The 24270-nt window shown below is 39.8% G+C and overlaps 1 protein-coding gene across 1 annotated transcript in view; it reads right to left on the minus strand.

Annotated features, from left to right (window-relative positions):
• The window catches only part of NUP205 (nucleoporin 205), a 68759-nt gene extending 46443 nt beyond the window's left edge, over positions 1-22316 (minus strand). Inside the window, exons 1-9 of the mRNA XM_054029017.1 lie at positions 22287-22316; positions 18231-18373; positions 16886-17057; positions 15610-15754; positions 14245-14404; positions 8567-8795; positions 6098-6262; positions 4313-4488; positions 1053-1169 (exon numbers count right to left, since the gene is read on the minus strand). Of these exons, the coding sequence (XP_053884992.1) occupies positions 1053-1169; positions 4313-4488; positions 6098-6262; positions 8567-8795; positions 14245-14404; positions 15610-15754; positions 16886-17057; positions 18231-18373; positions 22287-22314 (1335 nt within the window). The 5' untranslated portion in view covers positions 22315-22316. The remainder of the gene's footprint in view (positions 1-1052; positions 1170-4312; positions 4489-6097; positions 6263-8566; positions 8796-14244; positions 14405-15609; positions 15755-16885; positions 17058-18230; positions 18374-22286) is intronic.
• Positions 22317-24270: the final 1954 nt, after the last annotated feature.

Below are 24270 nucleotides of genomic sequence, written 5' to 3' on the forward strand. Positions count from 1 at the left end.
GATAAAAATATTTTTAATGTGTCTCTAGCTTTAAAATGGTTAGAATTTAAAATTTCAAACTTGCCTTGTACACTGTATTTAAGGAGAAATTTGTATACTTCACCAAATTCTTTTTATTATAACATTTATTTCCTAACAATGATGGAAAAAATGTACACTACCCACATGCAATATTTGAATACGTTATCTAACTTTAAAAATCACAAATTGAAATAAACACACAGGACCAACTTTATTTCTTTCAAAACAAAGAAATAGAATGGAAAAAGACCCTTTTATATAGAGGCAACATTATGGTTGAAATTTTACACTAATGAAACACAGGAAATGTAGTTATAATTCCCATATCAGCTGTAACTTGGTCTTTTTGCATTTAGTATCTCAACACCTTGTATATAGCAGCCTTGAAAAACTGTCATGAAAAATTAGAAGATCAGATGCAATAATCTACACCCACACCCTTTACCATAATGGGTAACGATCATGTAAAAATTAATGATATTTTATTCACCAAGGTGAGTAGATAGAATTTTGCTAGGATGATGCAGAAACACAAACACACTACATAAGCACAAAGTGGCTGAAATACTGTTAGATAGGAACCATAGTTTTGTAAACTTGGAATTTCAATTTTAAAGTTGTGTTAACATGGGGGGAGGAGGGGGAAGAGTTACATTTAAAATACTGCAAAAATGTATGTACAGTCATATGTCAAAAGATATTCAGGTATCTAAACTGTAGCACCACTGTACTTTAAATGCAACAAATGGTGCAATATTTATATGTTGAACAAAAATAAACTGACATTTATTAGCAGGGGGAAGTCAGGTCAGCAAATGATTTCAACTACATGACTAGTTAATGAAAATGTCTACATCTAATTTAACCAAAAATATGAAGATTTCCACTTACAAATAAAAATAGGTAAGATATGCCCCACACAGTATCTTATTATTCAAATAATGTGTTTTACTGTTAAGGTATCAGAAGTTTTCAATCGGAAAACCTCCAAACAATCCCTTTTTACAAACATAATTAAAAGCAGGGCTTACTAAAAGCATAAGATGTTCCAGATCCCGCCGAAGGGAAACAGGTGGCTCATTACCCATCTGCATACTCATGTGGATCATACGAGCGTCTTCATCTGCACGGTTTCTTAGCTGTTTCACCTACACAATTTATGAAGTGGAGAAGAATGTTGGTCTATTTTTAGCCAACAAAAAAATTATCTTAAAGATTACAAAGAGCAACCTAGTCTTATCTATTTTTATAAAACAGATTTTAACACTCCTGAGCATGTCCTTAATAAAGAATTTCAATCTATTACAATAGCATTTTTGTTTATCAAATTGCAGGGTTTTATTTTAAATTTGCTGTTTAAATTGTTACCATATCATCCAATAGTAGAAAGAAATTCTCAGCGGTTCAAGATATAAATCAAATAACTGATAACCAAGAATATGATAACATTGTGATTATGTCTACATGGATCCCTTCTTCCCTGCTACTATGGAGTCTCTCTCCTCTAGGACAGTGGTTCTCAACCAGGGGTTCGCAGAGGTCTTCCAGGGGGTACATCAACTCATCTAAATATTTGCCTAGTTTTACAACAGGCTACATAAAAGCACTAGCAAAGTCAGTACAAACTAAAATTTCATATTGCACACAATGACTTGTTTATACTACTCTATATACTATACACTGAAATATTTATATTCCAATTGATTTATTTTACAATTATATGGTAAAAACGAGAAAGTAAGCAATTTGTCAGTAACAGTGTGCTGTGATACCTTTGTATTTTTATGTTTGATTTTGTAAGGAAGTAGTTTTTAAGTGAGGTGAAACTTGGGGATACACAAGACAAATCCGACTTCTGAAAGGGGTACAGTAGTCTGGAAAGGTTGAGAGCCACTGCTCTAGGATTCTGTATTGGTGAAGGAACTGAGGGATGATTGGACCTGCCCCGCCCATTATGCCCTCAGGTGAAGGGGCACACGGTTCAGGCACGATTCCAACAGATACTGCCAGGCAAAAGAATTCCATCGTGTGTGCATGGAGAGCATGTACACCAAGAGCTGGATCCATGTGGACAAATACCTGAAGAACCACCAATAATTCGTGGAGCCAATAATCAAGAAAGAAATATTTAACCACTTCCTTTCTCTCAAGGCTCTTAGCACCTGCAACGAGAGCCTGATCCAAGTCAATGGGAGTATTTCCATTGACTTCAGTGTGATTTGGATCAGCCCCAAAACTACATCCTCTAATATTTTCAATTTGGATAGATTAAATGAACTTTTGTACCAAAATCAAAAATTTAAGTTAATTATACTAGTTTGTGTATGTGGAGTGTAGAGAGAGAAAACAGAGGTAGCATTATAGGATAGTGCCTTGTATGAACAGAATTGAGAAGAACTAAATTCCTCAAGGAATCAGCTACTATACTGAATGGTAGCAAATGTCTTCTTTATCTTTTTGAAGAGTTCTGGGGTGACCTAGGGAATTACATGCCAGTTAGCATTGCTTCAATATCAAGAAAATTGTTTGCTATAATTAAAGTATTAAAATGGCTAGATGAATGCAATATGATGGGGGAAAGAAAAAAACAAATTCTGGAAAATTGTGCCTCTCTAATCTACTAGAATTCTCTGAATCTGTCAACAAATTATTGGATAAAAGAAAACCAGCTGACAATTTTTTTGAATTTCAAAAAGCCTTTGACAAAATACCTCACCAGTGACAACCACTGTTATCAGTGCACTGGCCCAAAACATAATTAACCTGCAGAACTCTCTACCAAAATATATAATTGAGGAAAAGAGTTTAGTAGGATTAAAAAATAAGACGGATCATTTATGTGGATAATAAGAACATTCAAAGTTCTATAATGTAACAAGGCATATAAATTCCATGATCCAACCATTAACTAACAGGGATTGGAAAAGATTCTTTTACAAGCAGGAATTCTCCAACTGTCTGCTACAAGGTTTTTTCCTCTGAAGCAACTGTTACTGGCCACCGACAGAAACGGGATACCAGAATAGATGGAGACCATTGTTCTGATCCTATATGACAATATTCTGTTCCTAAATAGAATCCCTTTGCACCTCTACGTCATCACTTTAATCCAATCCAGGGCTGTAGCTAATGGAAAGACATTACTATACTATGACTATTCAATGGATTACATGAAATGAGCCTATTTTCTAAGGGAATACGTCTGCATCAGATAAACCACTTTTGTTCTCAGCCTTAGCAGAAAGGCCAAAGCCTGTTACAGCATGTTACTCTCCTCTAAGTGTTTGTTGTGGTCCCTACAGAAGTGGACTGATGCACACTGGTGAGGCTGTGTACACAGGATACTTGCATTGACATTGTTAGTGTTGTACCTGCTGTGAATTCAGAAAAGCTTTTAAATCAGTTCAGCAATTAACATAATAAACAAGAGAATTTTAATTAAACAGTTTACAATATGTTTATATGTGCACTCAAAAAGATTCTTAAAGCTGAAGGAATGATTTTTTTCCCCAGACGTTCTCATGCCAGTCTAAAATGAATAGAGATACCTTTAAGGTATGCACATAAGAAAGAATTAAAATTATGACTGCGCAGTCATTATTTGGCAACTCAAATGTACACACAACTGCTCGACACTACACAAAATAAAGCTTTCGCCAATTATTAAAAAAGAAACTACACTTTCCCAGAGCTGTTGCTTTCAATGCATGGATACAAGTTCTTGCACAAATGAAATAGCTCACACTGCTACAAACATATCCTTTTCATTTTTGCAGCACAAGTGTTTCAATTCCTGGTAAATCAAATTGTTATTTCCATAAGAACAGTATTCTGCTGAAAGGAAGGATAGCACCCCTCCCCGACACATATGCAAAAGTCTATTCCTGGCAAAAAATTAAGAAGTACTGACAGTACGGTGGGATTACTGATCTTTTCCCATTCACAAATGACTTCAGTTGCAATACTATATCTATAGAAAAAACTGGCATTTACTAAAATTGTAAGTACTACCAAATGAACAGTTTGCTTTTAAAATTTCACTATACTCATGTAAACTTTGATTTTTAGAGCATCGTTATTTGGAAACTAAACTGAAAACTGTATTAATTCCATAAATCAAATACATAATTAATTGGTAGTTTTCTGAATCCTAGCACTTCAAGACCATGGTGATAGATGCCTTATCTGGATCTCCATATTATCCAAAATTGCTATCTTGTCCTGTACATGAAATTTGGATTATACATCCAAAATGCTCATCAACTGCCGGTCCACATGTTTAACAACTTACTTTCATCGGCATGAGTGCAAGAAAGTCTGTGACAAGGTTATGAATTTTGCGGATGTAAAATTCTTCCTGGTAGAAGTTTTCAGACCCCACCACAGATTCAGTAAGGAACAGGAAGACGTCATCAGCAATTGCTAGCTCTGCCATTGCCTCATCTGCCTCAGTGAATTCTGCAAGAGCTAGAAAGAATGAAGAAGGGGGAAAGGAAGAAAGAATGCAATTATCTCACTTACCAAAGTACGCATCTTTCAAAGTTCCTGGCTTACTTGCAAATCAACATAAATGTATATCACCTAAGTCTTTTGGATGTTCAAAAGAACAGTGGACTGTAAAGGTTATGCCAATACAGTGGGATAGCCAGTACTTGAACTCTGACCAAAGAGGAAAGAAGTGCATAATCCACTTAGTTCTCTGAATAAGTGTGACCAAATCCAGTTATGCAGGGCTGTAAGCCCCTATTATTTATAACAATCGAAAACTATCCTTTAAAGACTGTTAGTACTGTGAAGTTTAATTATGATTTAACTTCACAGAAAGGATATTCTGAAACTGATCTGAGGGCTTGGCTACACTTGCGAGTTAGAGCGCATTAAAGCAGCTCCAGGCGCCCTAGCTCACTACCCATCCACACTGGCAAGGCACGGAGAGTGCTCTGACTCCACGGCTAGAGCGCTCCTGGTACTCCACCTCGGCGAGAAGATTAACGCTTGGTGTGCCTTGGCTGAAACGCCCGGGAGTCAGTGTGAACGAGGTGTTGCATTACTGCGCTCTGATCAGCCTCTGGAAACGTCCCATAATCCCCTTAAATCAAGTGGCCACTCTTGTCATTGTTTTTGAATCACTGCAGGAATGCGGATATGCCCTTTGACAGCTCCATTTCTGACAGCTGGCTGCTTATCTGCTCCGAGACAAAACAACCATTAGTATGAAATGCTGTGTGAGAGAGAGAGAGAGAGAGAGAGAGAGAGAGAGGCGGGTCTGCTGCTGTCTGAGCTTACAAGACAGCATGCGGACATGCTCTCAGTCCCCCAAAAACCCACTCTCTCTCCCCCCACATACACAAAACACACTCCCTGTCACACTCCACCCCACCCCCATTTGAAAAGCACGTTGCAGTCACTTGCATGCTGGGATAGCTGCCCAGAATGCACTGCTCCCAATGCCACTGCAAGTGCCGAAAATGTGGCCACGCCAGTGCACTTGAAGCTGTCAGTGTGGACAGACTGCAGCGCTTTCCCTACTGCGCTCTCCGAAGGCTGGTTTAACTCAAAGCGCTCTACATCTGCAAGTGTAGCCATGCCCTAATTCTAATCCACTACAGCACTTCAGAAGTCCACATCTTTTGGAAGAAAACTATCCACTGTTCTCAAATATCCTTTCAGCAGACAATGTGTGTTACAATACCCAGCTACAATGGAGCTGCCTTTAAATCAAAGGCTTTTGCACAAATTGGAATCTATTTTTTGTTTTTTATTGGTAGAGTTACCAGCATAGGGCACCAACTAGTATTAAATGAAATTTTACGCATTTTTTCAGCACAATATTAATTTGTTATTGAAATGAAGGGATATTATGGAGTTTATATCATGAAACAGTAAGCATTTCTAAACCTGTGAATTTTTCAGACTAATATAATTCTCAGTCAAACTCTCAAATACAAGTTATCAGTGGCACAGTTCTGTGATAGAGGGCAGTTACTGTACCCCTAAAAAGTAACAGCTGCTCTGACTTGTAATATTAAGGAGCCCTGAAGACTTAGCATAGCAGTTCCACTTTGGATTCATTTACCTGTCACATCAGACAGTTGGGATATTCCTCGCAATGCTAGTGCCCATGCTAATCTAACAGTAGCTTGCAGCCCTGGTAGTTTCCATGGTTGAGAATCCTGAAGGCGAGTGTGGATTGTTGCTATGTACTGTCTCTCTGTTAACAGAGGCAGCTGGTGCATCAAATCTGGAAAAACAAAGTGACTCATCATTATATAAAAAAGTGAAATAGTAAATTTTCATTTCCATTAAAACAAATATGAACGATTCCTGAAACGTATAACCTTGGAGAACAAATGTAGCTTCCTTCTCCAAATAGCTATTACAATAATTGTCACTTTTTGTATCTCTTTAAACTGATCAGTTGATTCTTTCAAATAGTCTGAAGCCCAAACAGTATACAATAACTCCTCATTTAAGATTGTAGTTATGTTCCTGAAAAATGCTACTTTAAGCAAAACAATGTTAAGCGAATCCAATTTCCCCATAAGAATTAATGTAAATGGGGGGGAGGGGTTAGGTTCCACGGAAATTTTTTTCAATCAGACAAAAGACTATATTTTATATATACATATATACGCACATACATATATATAGACACACACACACACACAGAGTATAAGTTTTAAACAATTTAATACTGTTAACAGCAATGATGATTGTGAAGCTTGGTTGAGGTGGTAAAGTCAGAGGGTGGAAGAGGGTGGGATATTTCCCAGGGAATGCCTTACTGCTAAATGATGAACTAGCACTCGGATGATTCCTCAAGGGTTAACACATTGTTGTTAATGTAGCCTCACACTCTACAAGGCAGCATGAATGGAGGGAGGGGAGACAGCATGGCAGAGAGAGACAGACACACACACACCGTATGTGTGTGTGTGTGTGAGAGAGAGAGACGCGCATTGCCCCTTTAAGTACGCTGACCCCACTCTAAGTACACTGCCCTTTTAAGTAGGTCAGCAAGTTGAGACAGCAGCTGCTGCCAGCAAGCTCCCTCCATCCTGAGCCCTGTCATGTCCTCCCCCCCACCCCACTGTGGAGATGGGGTAAAGAAGCGGGGGACGGAGGGAGGGGGACTCCCTGACATTAGCACCCCTCTCCCGCCCCCGCACAGCAAGCAGGAGGCTCCCAGGAGCAGCTCCAAAGCAGAGGGCAGGAGCAGCACACGGCAGCTGGGGGAGGTACAGCTGAACTGCCCGACAATTGATAGCCTGCTGGGCAGCTGCAGCACAGGGAACTTAGGGGAGCAGGGAGCTGATAGGGGGGCTGCCGGTCCACCCTGGTTCCAAGCCCCCACCAGCTAGCTCCAATGGGCTGCTTTTTCTGCAAGCAGTGAACAAAGCAGGCAGCTGCCAAATGATGTTATAAGGGAGCATTGAGCAACTTTAAACGAGCATGTTCTCTAATTGATCAGCAACGCAACAATGAAACAATGTTAACCAGGATGACATAAAGTGAGGAGTTACTATACCATATGCATTCATTTAAAAGTTTTTTGACTCAACATACATTTTATACTATTTCTTTCTCTATGTAATAAAAAAAAACAGCCATCATTCTCTGGATGCATTTACAAAGCTATGAAAAAGACCACTACCACCACCAAATTCAACCTAAATGACTCCCTTCCAAAAACCAAAATTTCACTCTGTCAATCTCCCTTCCTCAAGCAGAAGCCCGCATAAATCAATAGGCCTTGCAACAAACTCTGAAACTTAAAAATGTCAGACTCCATCAATATAAAAGGGAAACAGAATCTCGCACCTTCCCCAGCTTAAAAAAAAAAGACTGTCCCATTGCACATTGAAATAAATACACTAATGTGCAATTACTTACTCCTCCCTTATTTAAAAAAGGAGAGAAATTCCATACAATTACTTTACTGCACTGTTAGAGGTGAAAATTTACATGAACAAGTCAGAAAAGTTGAGTCAACTGTAACTGCACCATTTTGTGTGTGCGTGTGTGTATATGTAAACAGCATAATGAATCTTAGAACATTACAGTTGTTCATCTTCAAAACTCTTTCAACATGAATGAATTAAACCTCAACATCCCTGTCAGGGTATTCTCAGCCCCATTTTACATGAGGAAATTGAGCCATAAATAATTTAATTGATTTACCCAAAGCCACAAAGGAAATCAGTGTAAAAATTCAGGATTACAACTCAAGAAGATTCAGGATTAAAACTCCAGCCCCATACTCAGACCAGGCCCTTCCTCTATTACCCACATAACTGAACCCAGTTTTTTTTCATCTAGTATCAAGTACAGCACTATAAGTAGGTTTCAAGTCAACCTTTACCCCACTGAAGTATTTTCACTGTATCAAGAAATTTTCTACTTAAAATGTATACCCCACTCAAGTATGATGCCTTACTGTAGTAAACAATTATTAAAATGTTAGTGATAGTAAAAATTAAAGCTAATATATTTTGTGGAATAATAAAATACTTATCTCCACAACTTAAGAAAACTCTCCCATTACCTTCCCGATCCTCTGTGCTCTGTTCTAGAAAGCTGACATCAAAGCAGTAAAGAAGAGCCATGAGGAGGGACAAGTTCACACAGTCCAATAAGCCATCAGCTTCAACTGTCACTTTCTCCAGATAACTAATAAGGATTAAAGTATCATCCTTGCTCAGTGGAGACTGGCAGGTCCAGACAAACAGGCTTTCAGCCAATGACTGTCGGCATTCTTTGATAAGATCAGAAACCTAGTTTTAAAAAAGAATTAAAAAAAAAATAATCAAGTTTACAGTTATTTTCATACAATTATCTTCAAATTGTTCAAGCTTGTCTTGCTCAGTCAGTCAACATGACTCGGACCGATTATATAAGCTTATTTGGAATCCCAAATGAACTTGTGAAACTGCTGTTCTTTAAAACATGATTGAATCAATTAGGATTTATTCTTGGCTTGATCGCCATTAACATGAATAGGATTTACACATGCATATAGATAGGGCCTTACCAAATTCACGATTCATTTTGGTCAATTTCATGGCCAGGAGGGTTTAAAATTAGTTAACTTCATGTTTTCAGATCTCTACATATGAAACTTCACAGTGTTGTAACCGTGGGGGTCCTGACCCAAAAGGCAGACAGGTTGGGAGAGTTGCAAGGCTATTGTAGCGGTGTCATGGGATTGTCACCCTTACTTCTGCCCTGCTACTGGCAGAGGCACTGTCTTCAGAGCTGGGCAGCCAGAGAGGAAGGCTGCTGGCCGGGCACCCAGCTCTAAAGCTATCACCACCACCAGCAGCAGTGCAGAAGTGAGAGTTGTAGGCTATGGGGCTGAGAGGGGACTTTGCCATATGTCTGGTTTTCCCAGCAGTCTCCCGCCTATGTAGGGAGTTAACAGCTGGCGCCACCATCTCCCCGAGCAAGGAGGTGACAGCTGGCACCGAGGAGCTTCCTGCAGCTGGGGTTGATCCCCGAGGTGGGTCTGTCTCACCCCAGAAGCAGCCCTTGCAGGGGAACAGGAAGTCTGGTCCCTTCAAATCTCTGGCCAGAGCTAGCAGCTGGACTCCTGTATAGGGTAGGAGCCCCTGGCTGGGCACCAGATTTCACAGGGAAGATCAGATTCCACGTCCATGACACATTTTTCACGACCATGAATTAGTCCACGAATAGGGCCCTACATATAGGCAACCCTGAGAGTCTGAATCTGTGTACTTTTTCAGTCTCCATTAATGTATGGAATAAAGTGTGTAAACCCATTTTTTCTTTCTAACGCACACAGTCATTTTCTAAGCATGTTCTAAACCTATATTAGTATTCAAAGCCTTGGTAAAATCTCAAACTAAAAAGACCCCTCTCACAAAGCCAATACTTTAATTTATCCTAACACTAAACTCATAAATAAGATTGTTCAAGGACCTAAGATATGTAAAATGGTTGCTATTTATCATAAATTAATTTTTAACATATTATAGATGGAGCAAGCAGCATGGCCTATATAAAGGTTGACCAAGCATTTCCATGCTAAAGGCATGATTTTCAGTTTATTATTTTCCAAAAATGTATTTGTTAGACTGAAATTGTATATCTTGCTCTCTGACAGGGATCAGTTTGTTTGTTTTTCCTGAAAGTTCCAACAAAAGTAAGTACAAAGTGATAAAATCCTACTGAGGAAAACAGAAAGGAGCGTAAACTCTGGCAAGTCAAGTGTAAAAATATAATTAGGCAGGCCAAAAAAGAATTTGAAGAGCAACTAGCAAAAGACACAAAAACTAAACCAGAAAAACTTTTTAAAAGTAGGCTCAAAGCAGGAAGCCTTCCAAAAAAAAAATCACTACGGCCACTGGACAATCAAGACGCTGAAGAAGCACCCAAGGCTGTTGTGTTGAAGATAAGTGAATTCTTTCCATTGCACAGAATGTGAGGGAATTTTCCACACCTGAGCCATTCTTTTTAGCTGACAAATCTGAGGAACTGTCTCAGATTGAGGTGTCAATACAGGTGGTTTTGGAACAAAGTGATAAATTAAACAGTAGTAAGTCACCAGGACCAGAAGGTATTCACCCAGAGTTCTGAAGGAATACAAAATTACTAATAACTATGGTGTGTAACCTATCACTTACACCAGCTCTGTACCAAATGACTGGTAACTAAGTGGGGATATATAGAGATCTATAAAATCATGACTGGTGTGGAGAAAGTGAATAAAGTGTTATTTACTCCTTCACATAACACAAGAACCAGGGGTCAAATAAAATTAATAGGCAGCAAGTTTAAAACAAACATAAGGAAGTCTTTCACACAATGTAATCCACCTGTGGAACTTGTTGCCAGGGGATGTTGTTAAGGGCAAAAATATAACCAGGTTAAAAAAATTATACAAGTTCATAGAGGATAGGTCAGCAATAGCTAAGATGGTCTGGGACGCAACCCCACGCTCTGGGTATCCCTAAATCTCTGACTACCAGAAGCTGGGACTGGACAACGGAGGATGGATCACTCTGTAATTTCCCTGTTCTGTTCATTCGCTCTGAAGCATCTGGCACTGGCCACTGTGGAAAGACAGGATACTGGGCTAGATGGACCATTGGTCTGACCCTGTATGGCCATTCTTTATGTTCTTATGCATTTCATCTGTTAACAGATTCTCTTCCTTTCCCGTTCTCCACTCCTCCAAAGTCCATCCTGTATTTGAACAGCTTTTGTATATCAGCTAAAGGGGACATAGTTCAAACCTGGAATATTCCCCCTACATCACTGATTTGGTGCCTTTGGGTGACTCAGTAAAAAGCAGATGTCATTTGGCTGTATTTTAAGTTTCTAAACTGTACTTGACACATGCTCACCATTTCTGATAAAATATAAAAACTAACCATCTGCCAACGTCCCATTTCTATTGTGCATGTTTTTTTATTAATAGAGTGAAAAACTGATTAGATAATCTTTCAATCTTCCAATGGATTTGTACGTGTATGCATATTACAGTTGAGTATAGTATCAGTTTTAATTAATATGTAGAATATTCTGGAGTATCATCTGTAAAATTGCATATGGAAGGAAGCAAAGGTCTGAAATAAATTTTCTAATCTGCTTTAATGTTGGTTTAACATTCATACACAAAAATGTAATGTAAATACACCTCTACCCCGATATAACACGAATTCGGATATAACGCTGTGACGTTGTGCAGTCTACATGGTTTTATAAAAACTTGATAATAAGTCAATATAATGTAACTGAGATGGTTTTAGAGAAAATACGGTAATAAGTGAATGTAACGTAACTGGGATATGCTTCATGCAAAAGGTCTCTTGTAAGGTATCATTACAAAGCTTATAACCTACTGAGTATGATCATCTGATTTGTATAAATGTACCACTCTTGTATCCAAAACTAGAAATATAAAATGTAACTCTGAGGGCCTATTGTAATTGTGTAAAGTGTGGACCATTAATGATGGTTTGGAATCTTGATGACTCCCATTGTCTGCAGATGGCTGTATTTACCTGTGAGTCTTCCTGTATATGTGTGTGCTGGCAAGTGAGTAATGAAGTCTTGCAGTGACATGTGATCATGTCACCTGAACTGGAATCCATCTTTAACCTGGTGCTTTTCCAGTGAGGTGGGGGTGGAAACCCAGAGAGACAAAGAGTTCCCGCCTTATGCAAAAGATATATAAAGGGGAGAAGAGAACAGAGAGGGAGAGAAGCCATCATGAAGAATCCCCTAGCTATCACCTGAGCTGCAACAAGAGCTGCACCAGGGGAAAGAATTGTGCCCAGGCCTGGAAGGTGTCCAGCCTGAGAAAAACTTACTGAAGCATCTCTGAGGGTGAGATTATCTGTATTCAGTTTGATTAGGCATAGATTTGCGCATTTTATTTTATTTTGCTTGTGACTTACTTTGTTCTGTCTGTTACTACTTTGAACCACTTAAATCCTACTGTCTGTATTTAATAAAATCGCTTTCTATTTAGTAATTCACTCAGAGTATGTATTAATACCTGGGGGAGCAAACAACTGTGCATATCTCTCTATCAGTGTTATAGAGGGCGAACAATTTATGAGTTTGCCCTGCATAAACTTTATGCAGGGTAAAACGGATTTATCTGGGTTTAGACCCCATTGGGAGTTGGGCATCTGAGTGCTAAAGACAAGCACTCTACTGTGAGCTGTTTTCAGGTAAACTTGCAGCTTTGGGACAAGTGATTCAGACCCTGGATCTGTGTCTGGAGCCAAACGGGAGTGTCTGGCTCAGCAAGACAGGGTGCTGGAGTCCTGAGCTGGCAGGGAAAACAGAAGCAGGGGTAGTCTTTGCACATCTGGTGGCAGCTCCCAAGGGGGTTTCTGTGATCCAACCCGTCACAGTAACGCGATAAAGCAACACTCGGGGGGGGGGGGGGGGGGGAGGCTGCGCGCAAGTTCGACATAACGTGGTTTCACCTATAACGCGATAAGATATTTTGGCTCCCGAGGACAGCGTTATATCGGGGTAGAGGTGTATCATTGTTCTTTACATGATTCCTGGAGTAACATCAAAGTAGTTGAGAGACTAGCTCCTCACTATGAGCTGTAAGCACAGAAAAAAAATTGTGATGTTAAAGTTTGGGTCTGACCTACTTCCCATTGCAGACAGTGGCTACATGCACAATCACTTTAAAGGGTGCAGAAATTAGCACTCTATTTTCAAGTACTTTTCAGTATTTACTATTTATTAGAGGTATGTCTTGCCATATTAAATTTAACACAGATGGATATACAAAATATGCTTAAGTGACTGGACCCTACTTTGTCCTGTTTTGTTTATTTTTGAAATTTAGTTCTCCATTTTTAATCCCCCTCCTTTTTATTTGTAGTTCTTAAAGTAAAATAAAAATTACTTTGTGTTTTAGATTTTACGCTATATCTTTATATTTAATTTGCTCTTCTGTTGTCCTTGCTTCTGTTTCTTTGCTGAAGGCAGAGAGGGGCTGCTCTGGTAAAGAGTTGGGGAATTCAAGCAGAACAAGCATGCAGAAACTCACCCCCTGAACTGGGGAAGAGAAGTTAATCATAATATTTCATCCAGTGACAAAAGATGCAGAAGTAGAGAGGAGGAAAATAAAAATAATCTCATGGGTAATTTTGGAGACGGGGAAAGATGCCACTACAACCCACCAGCAGATCTGAAGGAAGGAAAGAAGTCAGAATCACAAGCAAGGGAAGGAGATGACAAGAGTATCAATAGTGGATCAGCAGGCTGAGAGAGAGCTTTTGATTTACCTGAGCAGTCCCTGTCTGAAACTACTATCAGAAACCAGAATTTTATTTTTTACTCCTGAAAGGTGCAGCATACAGCCTTCATTGGTTCTTTCCTCACCATCCAAACACAACTACGGGCACAAGTTCTTGCTTCCTCAAACTGAATCCTCTCTTTTATTTGATGAACTGTCCCAGCCTAAAAGCTGGAACCGTCTGGTTGATACATTTCTGCTCACTATCTAATACACAGAATGTCCTGGACCCTGCCCTCAATCAGTATGTGGAAGAAATAGCAGATGAGGAGAAAATTATCTAAAACCAGAGTATAACTTAAAAAGAAATAAACAAACGGCCGATGACATTTTATTCCAGAGAAGAGAGTCACATTTGAAACAAAATATTCTCCAGGAGATTATAACCACATTTTAATCTTTGCAGTAATTTGGCAAAGTGATTTTCTTACCTCTTTGCGATGTTTCTCACTGCCCAGACCTCGCTCCCTCTGTAGTTTCTCAAACTCATTGTTCACATCAATATGAGATACCAGAGTTAGGATCTTCTGAGTCAAACCCTGCTCCATCAGCTCATCTGTAAAGCGTGTTGTCATGGACACCAACTCTGTGCTGTAATGAAGAGACAAAACGTATTAACAACTGAAACAACAAATAATGCTATTCCTGATCACAGTAGAAGAAATGTGATGAATAAGGCTACGATTTAGTCAACGGAAGTCACAGCAGTAATGGATTCCGTGCCTTTACCAGACCTCCATGACTTCTACGCTTCAGGAGGCAGAGGCGGGACTGTGCGCCCCTGCCTGCAACTGGGGCTGGCAGGAACCAGGACCCTGCAGTCCCAGCCCCGGGGCTTCCACCGGGGACATGCACCCCAGCCCCACGTCATCCCGGGCCTGGCGGGGGCTGCAACCGCGGCCGTATGCCTCAGCCCCCCAGTTTCCGCCGGGGCTGCAACCGGGGCCATGAGCTATAGCCCCCCAGCATAACAGGCTTGGTGGAGGCTGCAGCCAGGGCTGCGTGCCCCACTTGCAGCTTCCCAGGGCCGTGCACCTTTCTAATTCCTCCATTACCTTCACTGTAAGTAACAATGCCCACACTCACATTCTAGAGACTTCTCTTCCTCAACAATCCTTGCAACTGGGCAAATTTCCATAGCTCCACCACTCCAGTGAGATATCCATAAATTGATCATCCCTATTACACTAGGGTATTTGTGATTACACTATATCCCAACTCAATACAAACTATATTAGTATAATCTATTTACATGGAGTCAACCAGCCAAGGTATGCTTCTACTGTATACTGTGTTTGTTTTGTATTTTACCAAGAGCACCTCACATGCACATATACATTTCTACAGTAAAATTTGCATTTAAATAAAAATAAGTTAAAACTTCTCAGCTTCCCAGATTGTAAGAGCTAGGAGTCTTGCAAAGGCAGAGAACTCAGTCTCTGTAGTGGACACAAGCACTTCACATCATGCTTGAGTGACTACTGCTTGTCAGTGCTTGGAGCAGCATTAACTGGCTCTGCAGGGAGCAGCACCTGCCACAACACAGAGCCAGACAGTGAAGGGGTATGCAGGAGCAGAAGAAAAGGGGACTCCCAGGTAAACAATAAAATGTATTTAAAATATGGAAGGATACTGTGCTGAAAAGACAAGAAAGCAACACCATCAAGTTATAGTGAACGAATCTGAAAATTCTTACATCCCCCAAAACTAACCCACCTAGAATCCATCAGTGGCCAACACAGGGAGCGATTTAGCGTGCCTCATATCCAAGTCCCAAACGTAACTAAAAGACAGACCTGAGTTCCAATGTCCATGTCTTGCCCCGTCGTGACTGGATGAGGGCTCGAAGTGAATTGGCAATGCATCTCTTTCCATCCCAATACAAAAGAACTGCCACTAAACCCCTTGTAAGGCCAGGAAAATGAGGTTGCTGGTGCTCCCCTACAGAATGAAAAATACAGAAGCACAAAAAACAAACAAACAGAAAAAAAAACACAACCCTCAACATACATAATCAATCATATCTTTGCATTTGATCATATTTTTTTTAAAAAAGAGAAGTACAACAAGCCTATAACAAAGCTCTGAGTCCAAATTATATTTACCAACAAATGTTTATCTTAGCCTCATACACTGCACAAGCAAAGGCCAATAACAATTTAATTGTACTTAAAAGTCAGTTTTTCAGTGCTCATTCAGACAGAAAACCTTAATTTCCAATTTTGTTTAACTTGCTTCAGGACGACCAACATGGTCATATCCACATTTAATAAAAATAGGCATATTCCAAAAACTCATATCAGATGTGACAAAGTAGCTGATAATGATTCCTAATGGAATATCTTTTTTAAAAGACAGACTTTAAAGTCAGAAGGGACTATCATGATCATCTAGTCTGCCTTCCTGCACATTGCAAGCCACAGAACCCTCACCCACTCTCTCATATAATAGACCCATAACCTCTGGCTGAATTACTGACATCCTCAAATCATGATTTAAAGACTTCAAGTTACAGAGAATTCACAAACATCATCACTTTTCTGCCTGCCAGATAATGTGGATTACTTGCAATCACATTATTCATATCCTGAGCATCAGTTTCTATGTCATGGCACATAGTACAGCCATAAGCTCATAGTACAATTAATACATACTTCACAAAATGAATCACTACTACATTGTTTTATGAAGAAATTAATAATCAGCTATAAAAAAAATAATCAATTTATTTCTTGAATCCAGTGATAAATTACTTGTTCAAAGTAACTAACAATATTGTCAGCTCCCTACAGAATATTCCCCCTTTTACAATGACTGACTAAAATAATTTAATGGAATCAAAATAATATTTTTCTACTGTATTACAGTACCAGGAATAATTTTAGATCTTTATGAACATCTTACAGAGTTGGATACTAAAGCCCTAGTCTAACAGAGCATTTAAACATGTGATTAGCTCTAAGTAAATGACTAGGTCCAATAAGAAGCCTATAAGAATTAAATTTCCCCAACTCTCAGGACGCATTTAGTGTTCAATGAAACTATTGTCCCCACAGTTCAGTGTCTCCTTACCAGCTAGAAGGAGTTCAACAGCTGCCAGCTCTCCAATATCAAAGAGGTCACTCAGGATAAAGGCTTCTCTGATGAGCTGCTCTGGCAAAAGTCTGGTACCCTGCTGACCCTGGATGGCAACCCCTTCAGTACTTGCCTTCTGAATCTTCTCGTGCTGTTGCACATTCTTTGGCTATAAAAAAAATAAGTAACAGAAGTTCCCAAAAGGGCAAGATGCTGAACAATTATTCATTTCTGTCAAAGCTGATCAAAGAGCAAGAAAAGCTGGTCACATTAATTCTTATTTACAACTACCACTCTGGCATGTTAGGCTTTCATCACAAGCATTGCCTATATTTTTTACATGTAGATAGTAAAGGTGTCCTCAAAGTTATTTCACAGTGTAATGCAGAACAGGGCTTCTTGTGAGGCTATACCAAAAATGATCTTATATCATCAGGGCTGGAGCTTACTTTACTTAGAATAATTTAAGGTCTCAAAATAGCTTTTGATATATTCCCAACAGGAATTTTCCAATCAGAAACGGATCTAACCTTGATGAAAGACATCATGAATGTTGATGAGAAACTGTTAAAGAATAAATTGTTTTACAAATAATACATTATTCCTTTTTTGGATGTCGGTCAACTGCTAAAATGTAGAGAAACAAGATCCTATACGTGCCTGAAGCCTTCAACCTATCAACTTTACAAATAAAAATGAAAACTTCTACTATAAATGTTGCAGGAACGGTATTTTTTCCTTACTGTAATGTTATTTCTAAACGGATATCTACTCCTCCATCAGTCAAGTGCTAAATGGGTTTTTCCCCCTCATCCCACAATCTTCAGAAAGAGCATCCTGGATGCTTTTTGTTTTCAGATGCTTACCTGCTTTGCCTGCTGGCATGCTTAAATAACTGCATCATAAGCATGGAAAAAACACAAGCAGAAATAATTATGTGCTCTAGCTCAGAAGCCTGGATCAAGTAGAAAAACCCATCAGCACTTGATTGACTGAGCAGAGGGTATCATGATGGATAAATAAATTATTCCTCTCCAAACAGTCTGTGTGAAAACCAATGAGGCAAAATTCTGATCAACATCAAATTATTTAAGTGTTCAATTGCAAAAGAAGCCAGATAAATAATAAAACTCTTTCAAGTAATTTTTATTCTTATAGCACCTAAGGGTTCCAACCAAAATTGCGACCTCATTTTGCGAGGCACTGGATAAACATAAAACATAAGATTATAACTCTGTAAGGTAGGGGCTAATTTTAAAAATGAAAAAAAAAATGTCAAGACAAACAAAACACACTAGTCTCTCCCCAACCCATTACAGAAGAGAAAAAGTTAGTTAATTACCGGATTTCTGTACAGTGAGATAAAGTCAGGCTTGTGTTTCTTTAAAACCTGGTCCAGGAGATGAATGGCTTCAGGTTGCCTTTTCCAGATAGCATTTACCACTGTTTGCCAAATGTCCTTGTATGGACCCCACAAACTGGCAGCTAAAAAGAAAAATTTGAAAAAAAAAAAAAAAAAAAAAAAAAATCATATTGAAAGTGGGAAGAGTAAAGGAAAGATTATTTCTCCACAAATTACATTCTAGAAACAGATTACTATTTAGATTTACTGCATAGTCTCAATGTGAAAACACAGGAAGTTATGCACACAAATCTTTTACATCCAAAATGAGAATATGCCACTGAATAAAGACAATGCTTTTCTTATTTTGGGAGGTGGAAATCTCCTTGGATTGGGCAGGGAGGAAGCAGGGAGTGGAGAAGAGATGAAGGTGATAGCTGATAAATTCTGGAACCATATTTTCTTTACACAGACATATTTGTTACAAATATAGGCCTCATCCTGCATCCTATCAACTTCAGTAGGACTACTGGGATAAGTAAGAGTTGAAGAGTGTACCAGAATCAGGTGAGGCAAGGCAAGCTTCCTGATTTCAGCTGTTGATATAACAGACCAAAATGGAACAAAATCAACAATATCAGAAACTATACGTGAACAACAATGCTCTGTCATACTTGATTTATCATTACATCTGTCTATGTACAACATTTTGTTAAGCTACTAAGTTATATATCAAAGCAACAGAGTCTCCTGTGGCACCTTTAAGACTAACAGATGTATACATCTCTGTTGCTTTTTACAGATCCAGACTAACACGGCTACCCCTCTGATACTTAAGTTATATATATATATATACCTTTCAAATGTAATCATCCTTTTCTGATTTTAACAGAAGTACAGTTTAAAAGGTGATTTTTATTCACCAGATCGTACTATATTAATAAGATTTTCCCCCATGTTTGTTGCTGCCATACCACATAATGACAGGAGAGTGAGAAATACAGTAAACAAAAACAAAGAATACTGAATAAAGCATTGCATTGATAAACATCTTACAGAAGTGCAAATTCTGGCTATTAATATTTTATACATAGATTCATAATACATGTTCATCCTCTACAGCAATAAAAGTCAGTTATAGAAATATGAATTTGTTTTACAATACAAAAAAATTAATGAACCAGCATGAAATTAGTACACTGAGATGCTTTTCACAAGGATTATTTTTGGAAGCTACCCAGCGTCACCAATTGTTATTTAAGCCAAGTCTCAGACCCTACTCTATAATCCAACTCTCCTCCTTCACTTGTCGCCACTGGCACAAGTTTTTGCTTGGAAATGCTATATTTGAATTTAGCTCTGAGGATGAACAATCTCTCCACATTAAAAAGGATATCATTCTGGATCAAAGTTTCTTTGCCCAGGAAGGAATTTAGGGAAGCTTACACTAAAAGTTTACAGAGTAGCAGCCATGTTAGTCTGTATCCGCAAAAAGAAGAACAGGATGCATCCGAAGAAGTGGGCTGTAGTCCACGAAAGCTTATGCTCTAATAAATTTGTTAGTCTCTAAGGTGCCACAAGTACTCCTGTTCTTCTTTTTACTAAAAGTTTACTTATTTTCTTTCACCAGCACATACACAAGAACAGCATCCTACATTATCAACAGCAACCTTAATATTCAAACACTGATACCGTAATGCAGAATCATTCTTCAATCTAGATAGTATAACTGACAAAAGTATGAAGGCATGATATTTGGTAAATAATTCCTGCCTACAGAGTATAATCTAGTATTCTGATGGTTTACAAAAAAACTCTCCAAATAACCAGCCACCAATCTAACACAGAAATGCCAAAGTTTTGTTTGCTGGATATGTCTGATATTACTGAAACAACTTTCATATTCTTCCCAAAACAAATCACCACCAAGAGTACCTACTGTATTATTATTTGTATTGCAGTATGCCTAGAGACCACCAAATCAAGGATCAGGGCCCCACTATGCTAGGTACTGCACAACACATATAACATAAAGATGGTCTCTGCCCCAAAGAGCTTTCAATCTAAGGCCTTGTCTACACACACAACTTGAAATACTTTAACTAAAACTGGGTTAGGCTTAGTTAAACTTTTTTGCAGTGAAAACAATCTCAGGATAAACTCATAGTGGAGACAAGGCACAGATAGTTTTTAAACTCAGTGTTACTAGTAGAGGTCAACTTTATATTGGCAACCTGGGGTTTACCTCGACTAACTGCTCGAGGAATGAACTACCCTTGCCTTGTCTCCACCATGAGTTTACACTGAGATAGTCATACTTCTCTGCAGTGAAGACATAGCTTTAGTTAAATCAATGCAACCTCTATATACATGTTCATAAGTCAGTTTACACAAGGCCTATATCAATTTAGTTTAAGTCCAACTAGCAATTCCCCCTAGCCAACCAGTGAAAATAGTAGCAGAGTGAAACTGACAATTCTGGATCTGTTTCATTGTTTCTAAACAGTCTTGGAAACAGCAGCAAATGGAGCAGCAATCATGTCTATTTCACTCAGCCAGAGGAAGACACCAACATTTGTGAAAATGGGAAAGAAACTGGGGAAGACAAAAAAGAGAAGCTCAAAAAAGAGGGAAGACAAAAAAGGGGAAGGGAACAAAAAACCTTTGGAGAGTGAAGCGCTTTCCACTCTATAGCATCTAAAAGATGAAAGAGACTGGACACATTTCCACCATTTATTAGCTAAGCCTGGATTCTCTGAGCAGGGTCCAACAATATTACCCTGGTGGGAATTACAGCACATCCTCCCACCAAGCTGGATTGAAGATAGTATTGTATGCACATGTTCATGTGCATGCAGCACTCAATTACCAAAAGTTCATTTGGCTCCAGCTGCAGCCCCATCATTCTCTCCCATAATCTCAAGGGTGTTTTAGTAGTTTATTTCAAGCCACAGCAAAGATTCTTCCTCATGAAGAATAAGCCACATGCTATGGCCTCAATTCTCAAAACACATACATGCTTCATTTTATGTGGGGGAGTACTGCCATTGGCTTCAAGTGTTCATAGGATGGGGCTAAATCTGGTTCCGCTATTTCCAATTTATGAGCAGGGCTGTTTCTAAAAGGTTAGGGTTTAGATGTTGGAAATATAGGGGCTGGAAGGAAACTCGCTGCACCCACTAGGCAGGCATGAACACACCAGATGGCACCACAGAGCAAGGAGTTCTGCCTCCCAAAGCCTTATCTTCCTCATGTTACCTAGGTTGCCAACACTCACAATTTCATTATTTATATTGCTGTAGTGGCTAGGAGCCCTAGTCTTGGACCAAAACCTAAATGTGCCAGGCACTGTGCAAAAGAACAAAGAGTCCCTGCACCAAGCAATTTACAGGCCAAGAGTGAGACAAGAAATGAGAGATGGATTCAGCAGACGGGGGACTATAGGGAAATAAGACAGCATTGATCAGCACCATAAGCTGTGGGCTCAGCTCACCAGCAGCCTAACTGTTGTCATAGGATTTGCTGACTCGGAACACATTTTGTTTTTCTTAGAGCTCCAGCTCCTGGACTCCTGTGACTACACGAGACTCGGAGTTTTCATTCCCATGTTGGGGATGCGTTTCTAGCCTTGGCGGCTGCAGACAACAACTAGGGAGGGGGGGGGACGAGAGCCCCTAGGGGCTCAGAAACCAAAAGGCAAAGAACAAGCCCCCATTTATTCCTTTGACTTCCTCGGGGGGCCGCTGGCGCACGCGCTTTACCAGCTGGGGCCACGGCGCCCGGCAGCCGCCGCCGCACCCAGACTCCGAGAAACGGGCGGGGCAGGAACAGCCGGGGCCTCCAACACGCCCGTCGGGCCCGGGCCGGAGCCGAGGGGCCCCGCGCGGGAACAGGGGCCGCAGACGGCGCCTGTTCCACTCCCCCCTGGAGCTCCTGGCCCCGCGCGCTGGGAGAGGGGCCGACGGGGCGCCCCCACCTGCCGATAGAGGCGAGGGGCGCACGAGCCGGTGCCGCTCCGCCCCCCGAATACTGGCCTCGCTCTCAGGCTCATTTTACCTGAATTTACCGCCAACAGCGCCGCCATCTTGGAAATCAACGAACAGGCAGGCGCCGCTGCCGCAGAGAGGCCCGGAAAGAGTTGGGGGCGACGGAGGCGCTGCCTGCCTAGAAATATCGCTCTCCTCGCCGCCTACAGGGTACGCTACTCCCCATAAAACCCTAGTGGGAAGGTCCCTAATATGTTTGTAAACTATACGCCCCCTCCCAGGTAGTGAGTCTCTTTGAAACAGGCAGGGCTGCCTTTGGCAAGCCGGGGTCTTCATGGGCAGAGCGCGATGCATGCTGGGAATTGTAGTTCATTTCTGGATCGTATGAAGTTATGTAAACGACTGAACTAAAATTCCCACGTAGCCCATCTGCCCCACATTCTTTATCCAGGGTGAAACAGGATGGATGGATGTGTTCAGGAACTTTATTCTGCTCAATACAAAACCACATTACTAGTGAGCCCACTGTCGTGTGCAAAAAAATTCATATGCACCAGGACCACACTAGAGACAAACTCTACTCACCCACCCACACTTGAATGGGGGGAAAAGTGTGATCTTACTGTCCTGCTTAATAAATAAATAAACTATTTGCTTAAAAAAAACTAGAATTTCCAAAGGTTATATTAATATAACCTATTTAAGTAGTCACAATGACCAACCTTGCCTTCTCTATGTGACCCTTTATCATTTTCTCAGGAAAGTTCTTTTTTTACTAGAATGTATATTAATAAGCTGAATTGCAATGTGTTACATACTAGATTAATGTCTGAAAGGGAAACAGACCTCATGTCCCCCGACTCCTGGTTTTCCTACTGGAAGCCGGTGGAGATACATTTACAAAAATGACACAACTGTAATAAAAACAAGTATTAACAGTGTCCAACTTAGTTTATATTATAGTCTGTGAAGTGAGTTCTATAGCAATTATAGTCTTAATAGGAGAAGTTATTTGGAAGCGTTAGTTAGGGTGACCAGATATCCCGATTTTATAGGGACAGTCCCAATTTTTGGGTCTTTTTCTTATATAGGCTCCTATTACTCCCCATCCCCACTTGCTGTCTGGCCTTTGTTCTGGAAAAAAATTCATGTACCAAAACCCCCCCCCAAATTTTAATTTTAACAAATCCTAAAATTTTTGACCAATTCTAAAAACAGTTGTATTGGATTTGGAATTATATGTCTTGTAGTCTTTGATTATGGGGCAAGGAACATTTAAATTGTAACAAGATCAGTAGTCTCAAAAGAAAGTTGAGGAAAGGACTGTCCGATATTAAGAGGAGAAGAGACTTGAACATCTATCTAGAGCTAAGGAAGGTGTACTAATGTCTGACAAGTCTCCCACATCTGAATATCACCTACTGCCTTCCTGCTTTGAAATAATATCTTTTGCAAGGCTCTTCCAGCCATTATAATGATTGCAACTTTTCTTCAGCATATTCCCATAGAGATAGGAGATGCCTTCAAGAGACACATTTATGTCAGTGGCCAATAGCCTAACACTTTCACACTTGAACTTTATTAAAATTAAGTTTCTCTTGCTGCAAAACCATGTTGTACAAACTATATCCATGAAGAGCAGACAGCAAATACTAACGAAGAAAGACAACAGGATAGGAGAGGAAAGAAAAGAGACAATACAGAGAAAGCAGAAACTCTGGAGAGTCAGGATGAATTAGGGAGAGACAAAAGCCAGAAGAAAGGGAATTACAGTGGAGAGTAGTCAAAGCAGAAAGAGGAGAGATGGAAAGAAAGGAAAAGAAAGCAAGAACGAGAAAATCCATCCTGCCAGAATGAATTCCTCTCACAGAGCTTGAAGAGTAAATATTTGAGAAAGGGATATCTTTTTTTTTAGACCATTGCTTATATTAAACTAATTTGTTTATTTTAATGAAAGGAATTGTATTCCCCTAAACTCTTTCTCATTCTGGTCCTGGCCATTTGTCAATCATAGATCTAGCCCATTCAGAGGTCAGAAATGACAGAGGTAACAG

The sequence above is a fragment of the Malaclemys terrapin genome, chromosome 1 (assembly GCF_027887155.1).
Source record: "Malaclemys terrapin pileata isolate rMalTer1 chromosome 1, rMalTer1.hap1, whole genome shotgun sequence".
NCBI lineage: Eukaryota > Metazoa > Chordata > Testudines > Emydidae > Malaclemys > Malaclemys terrapin.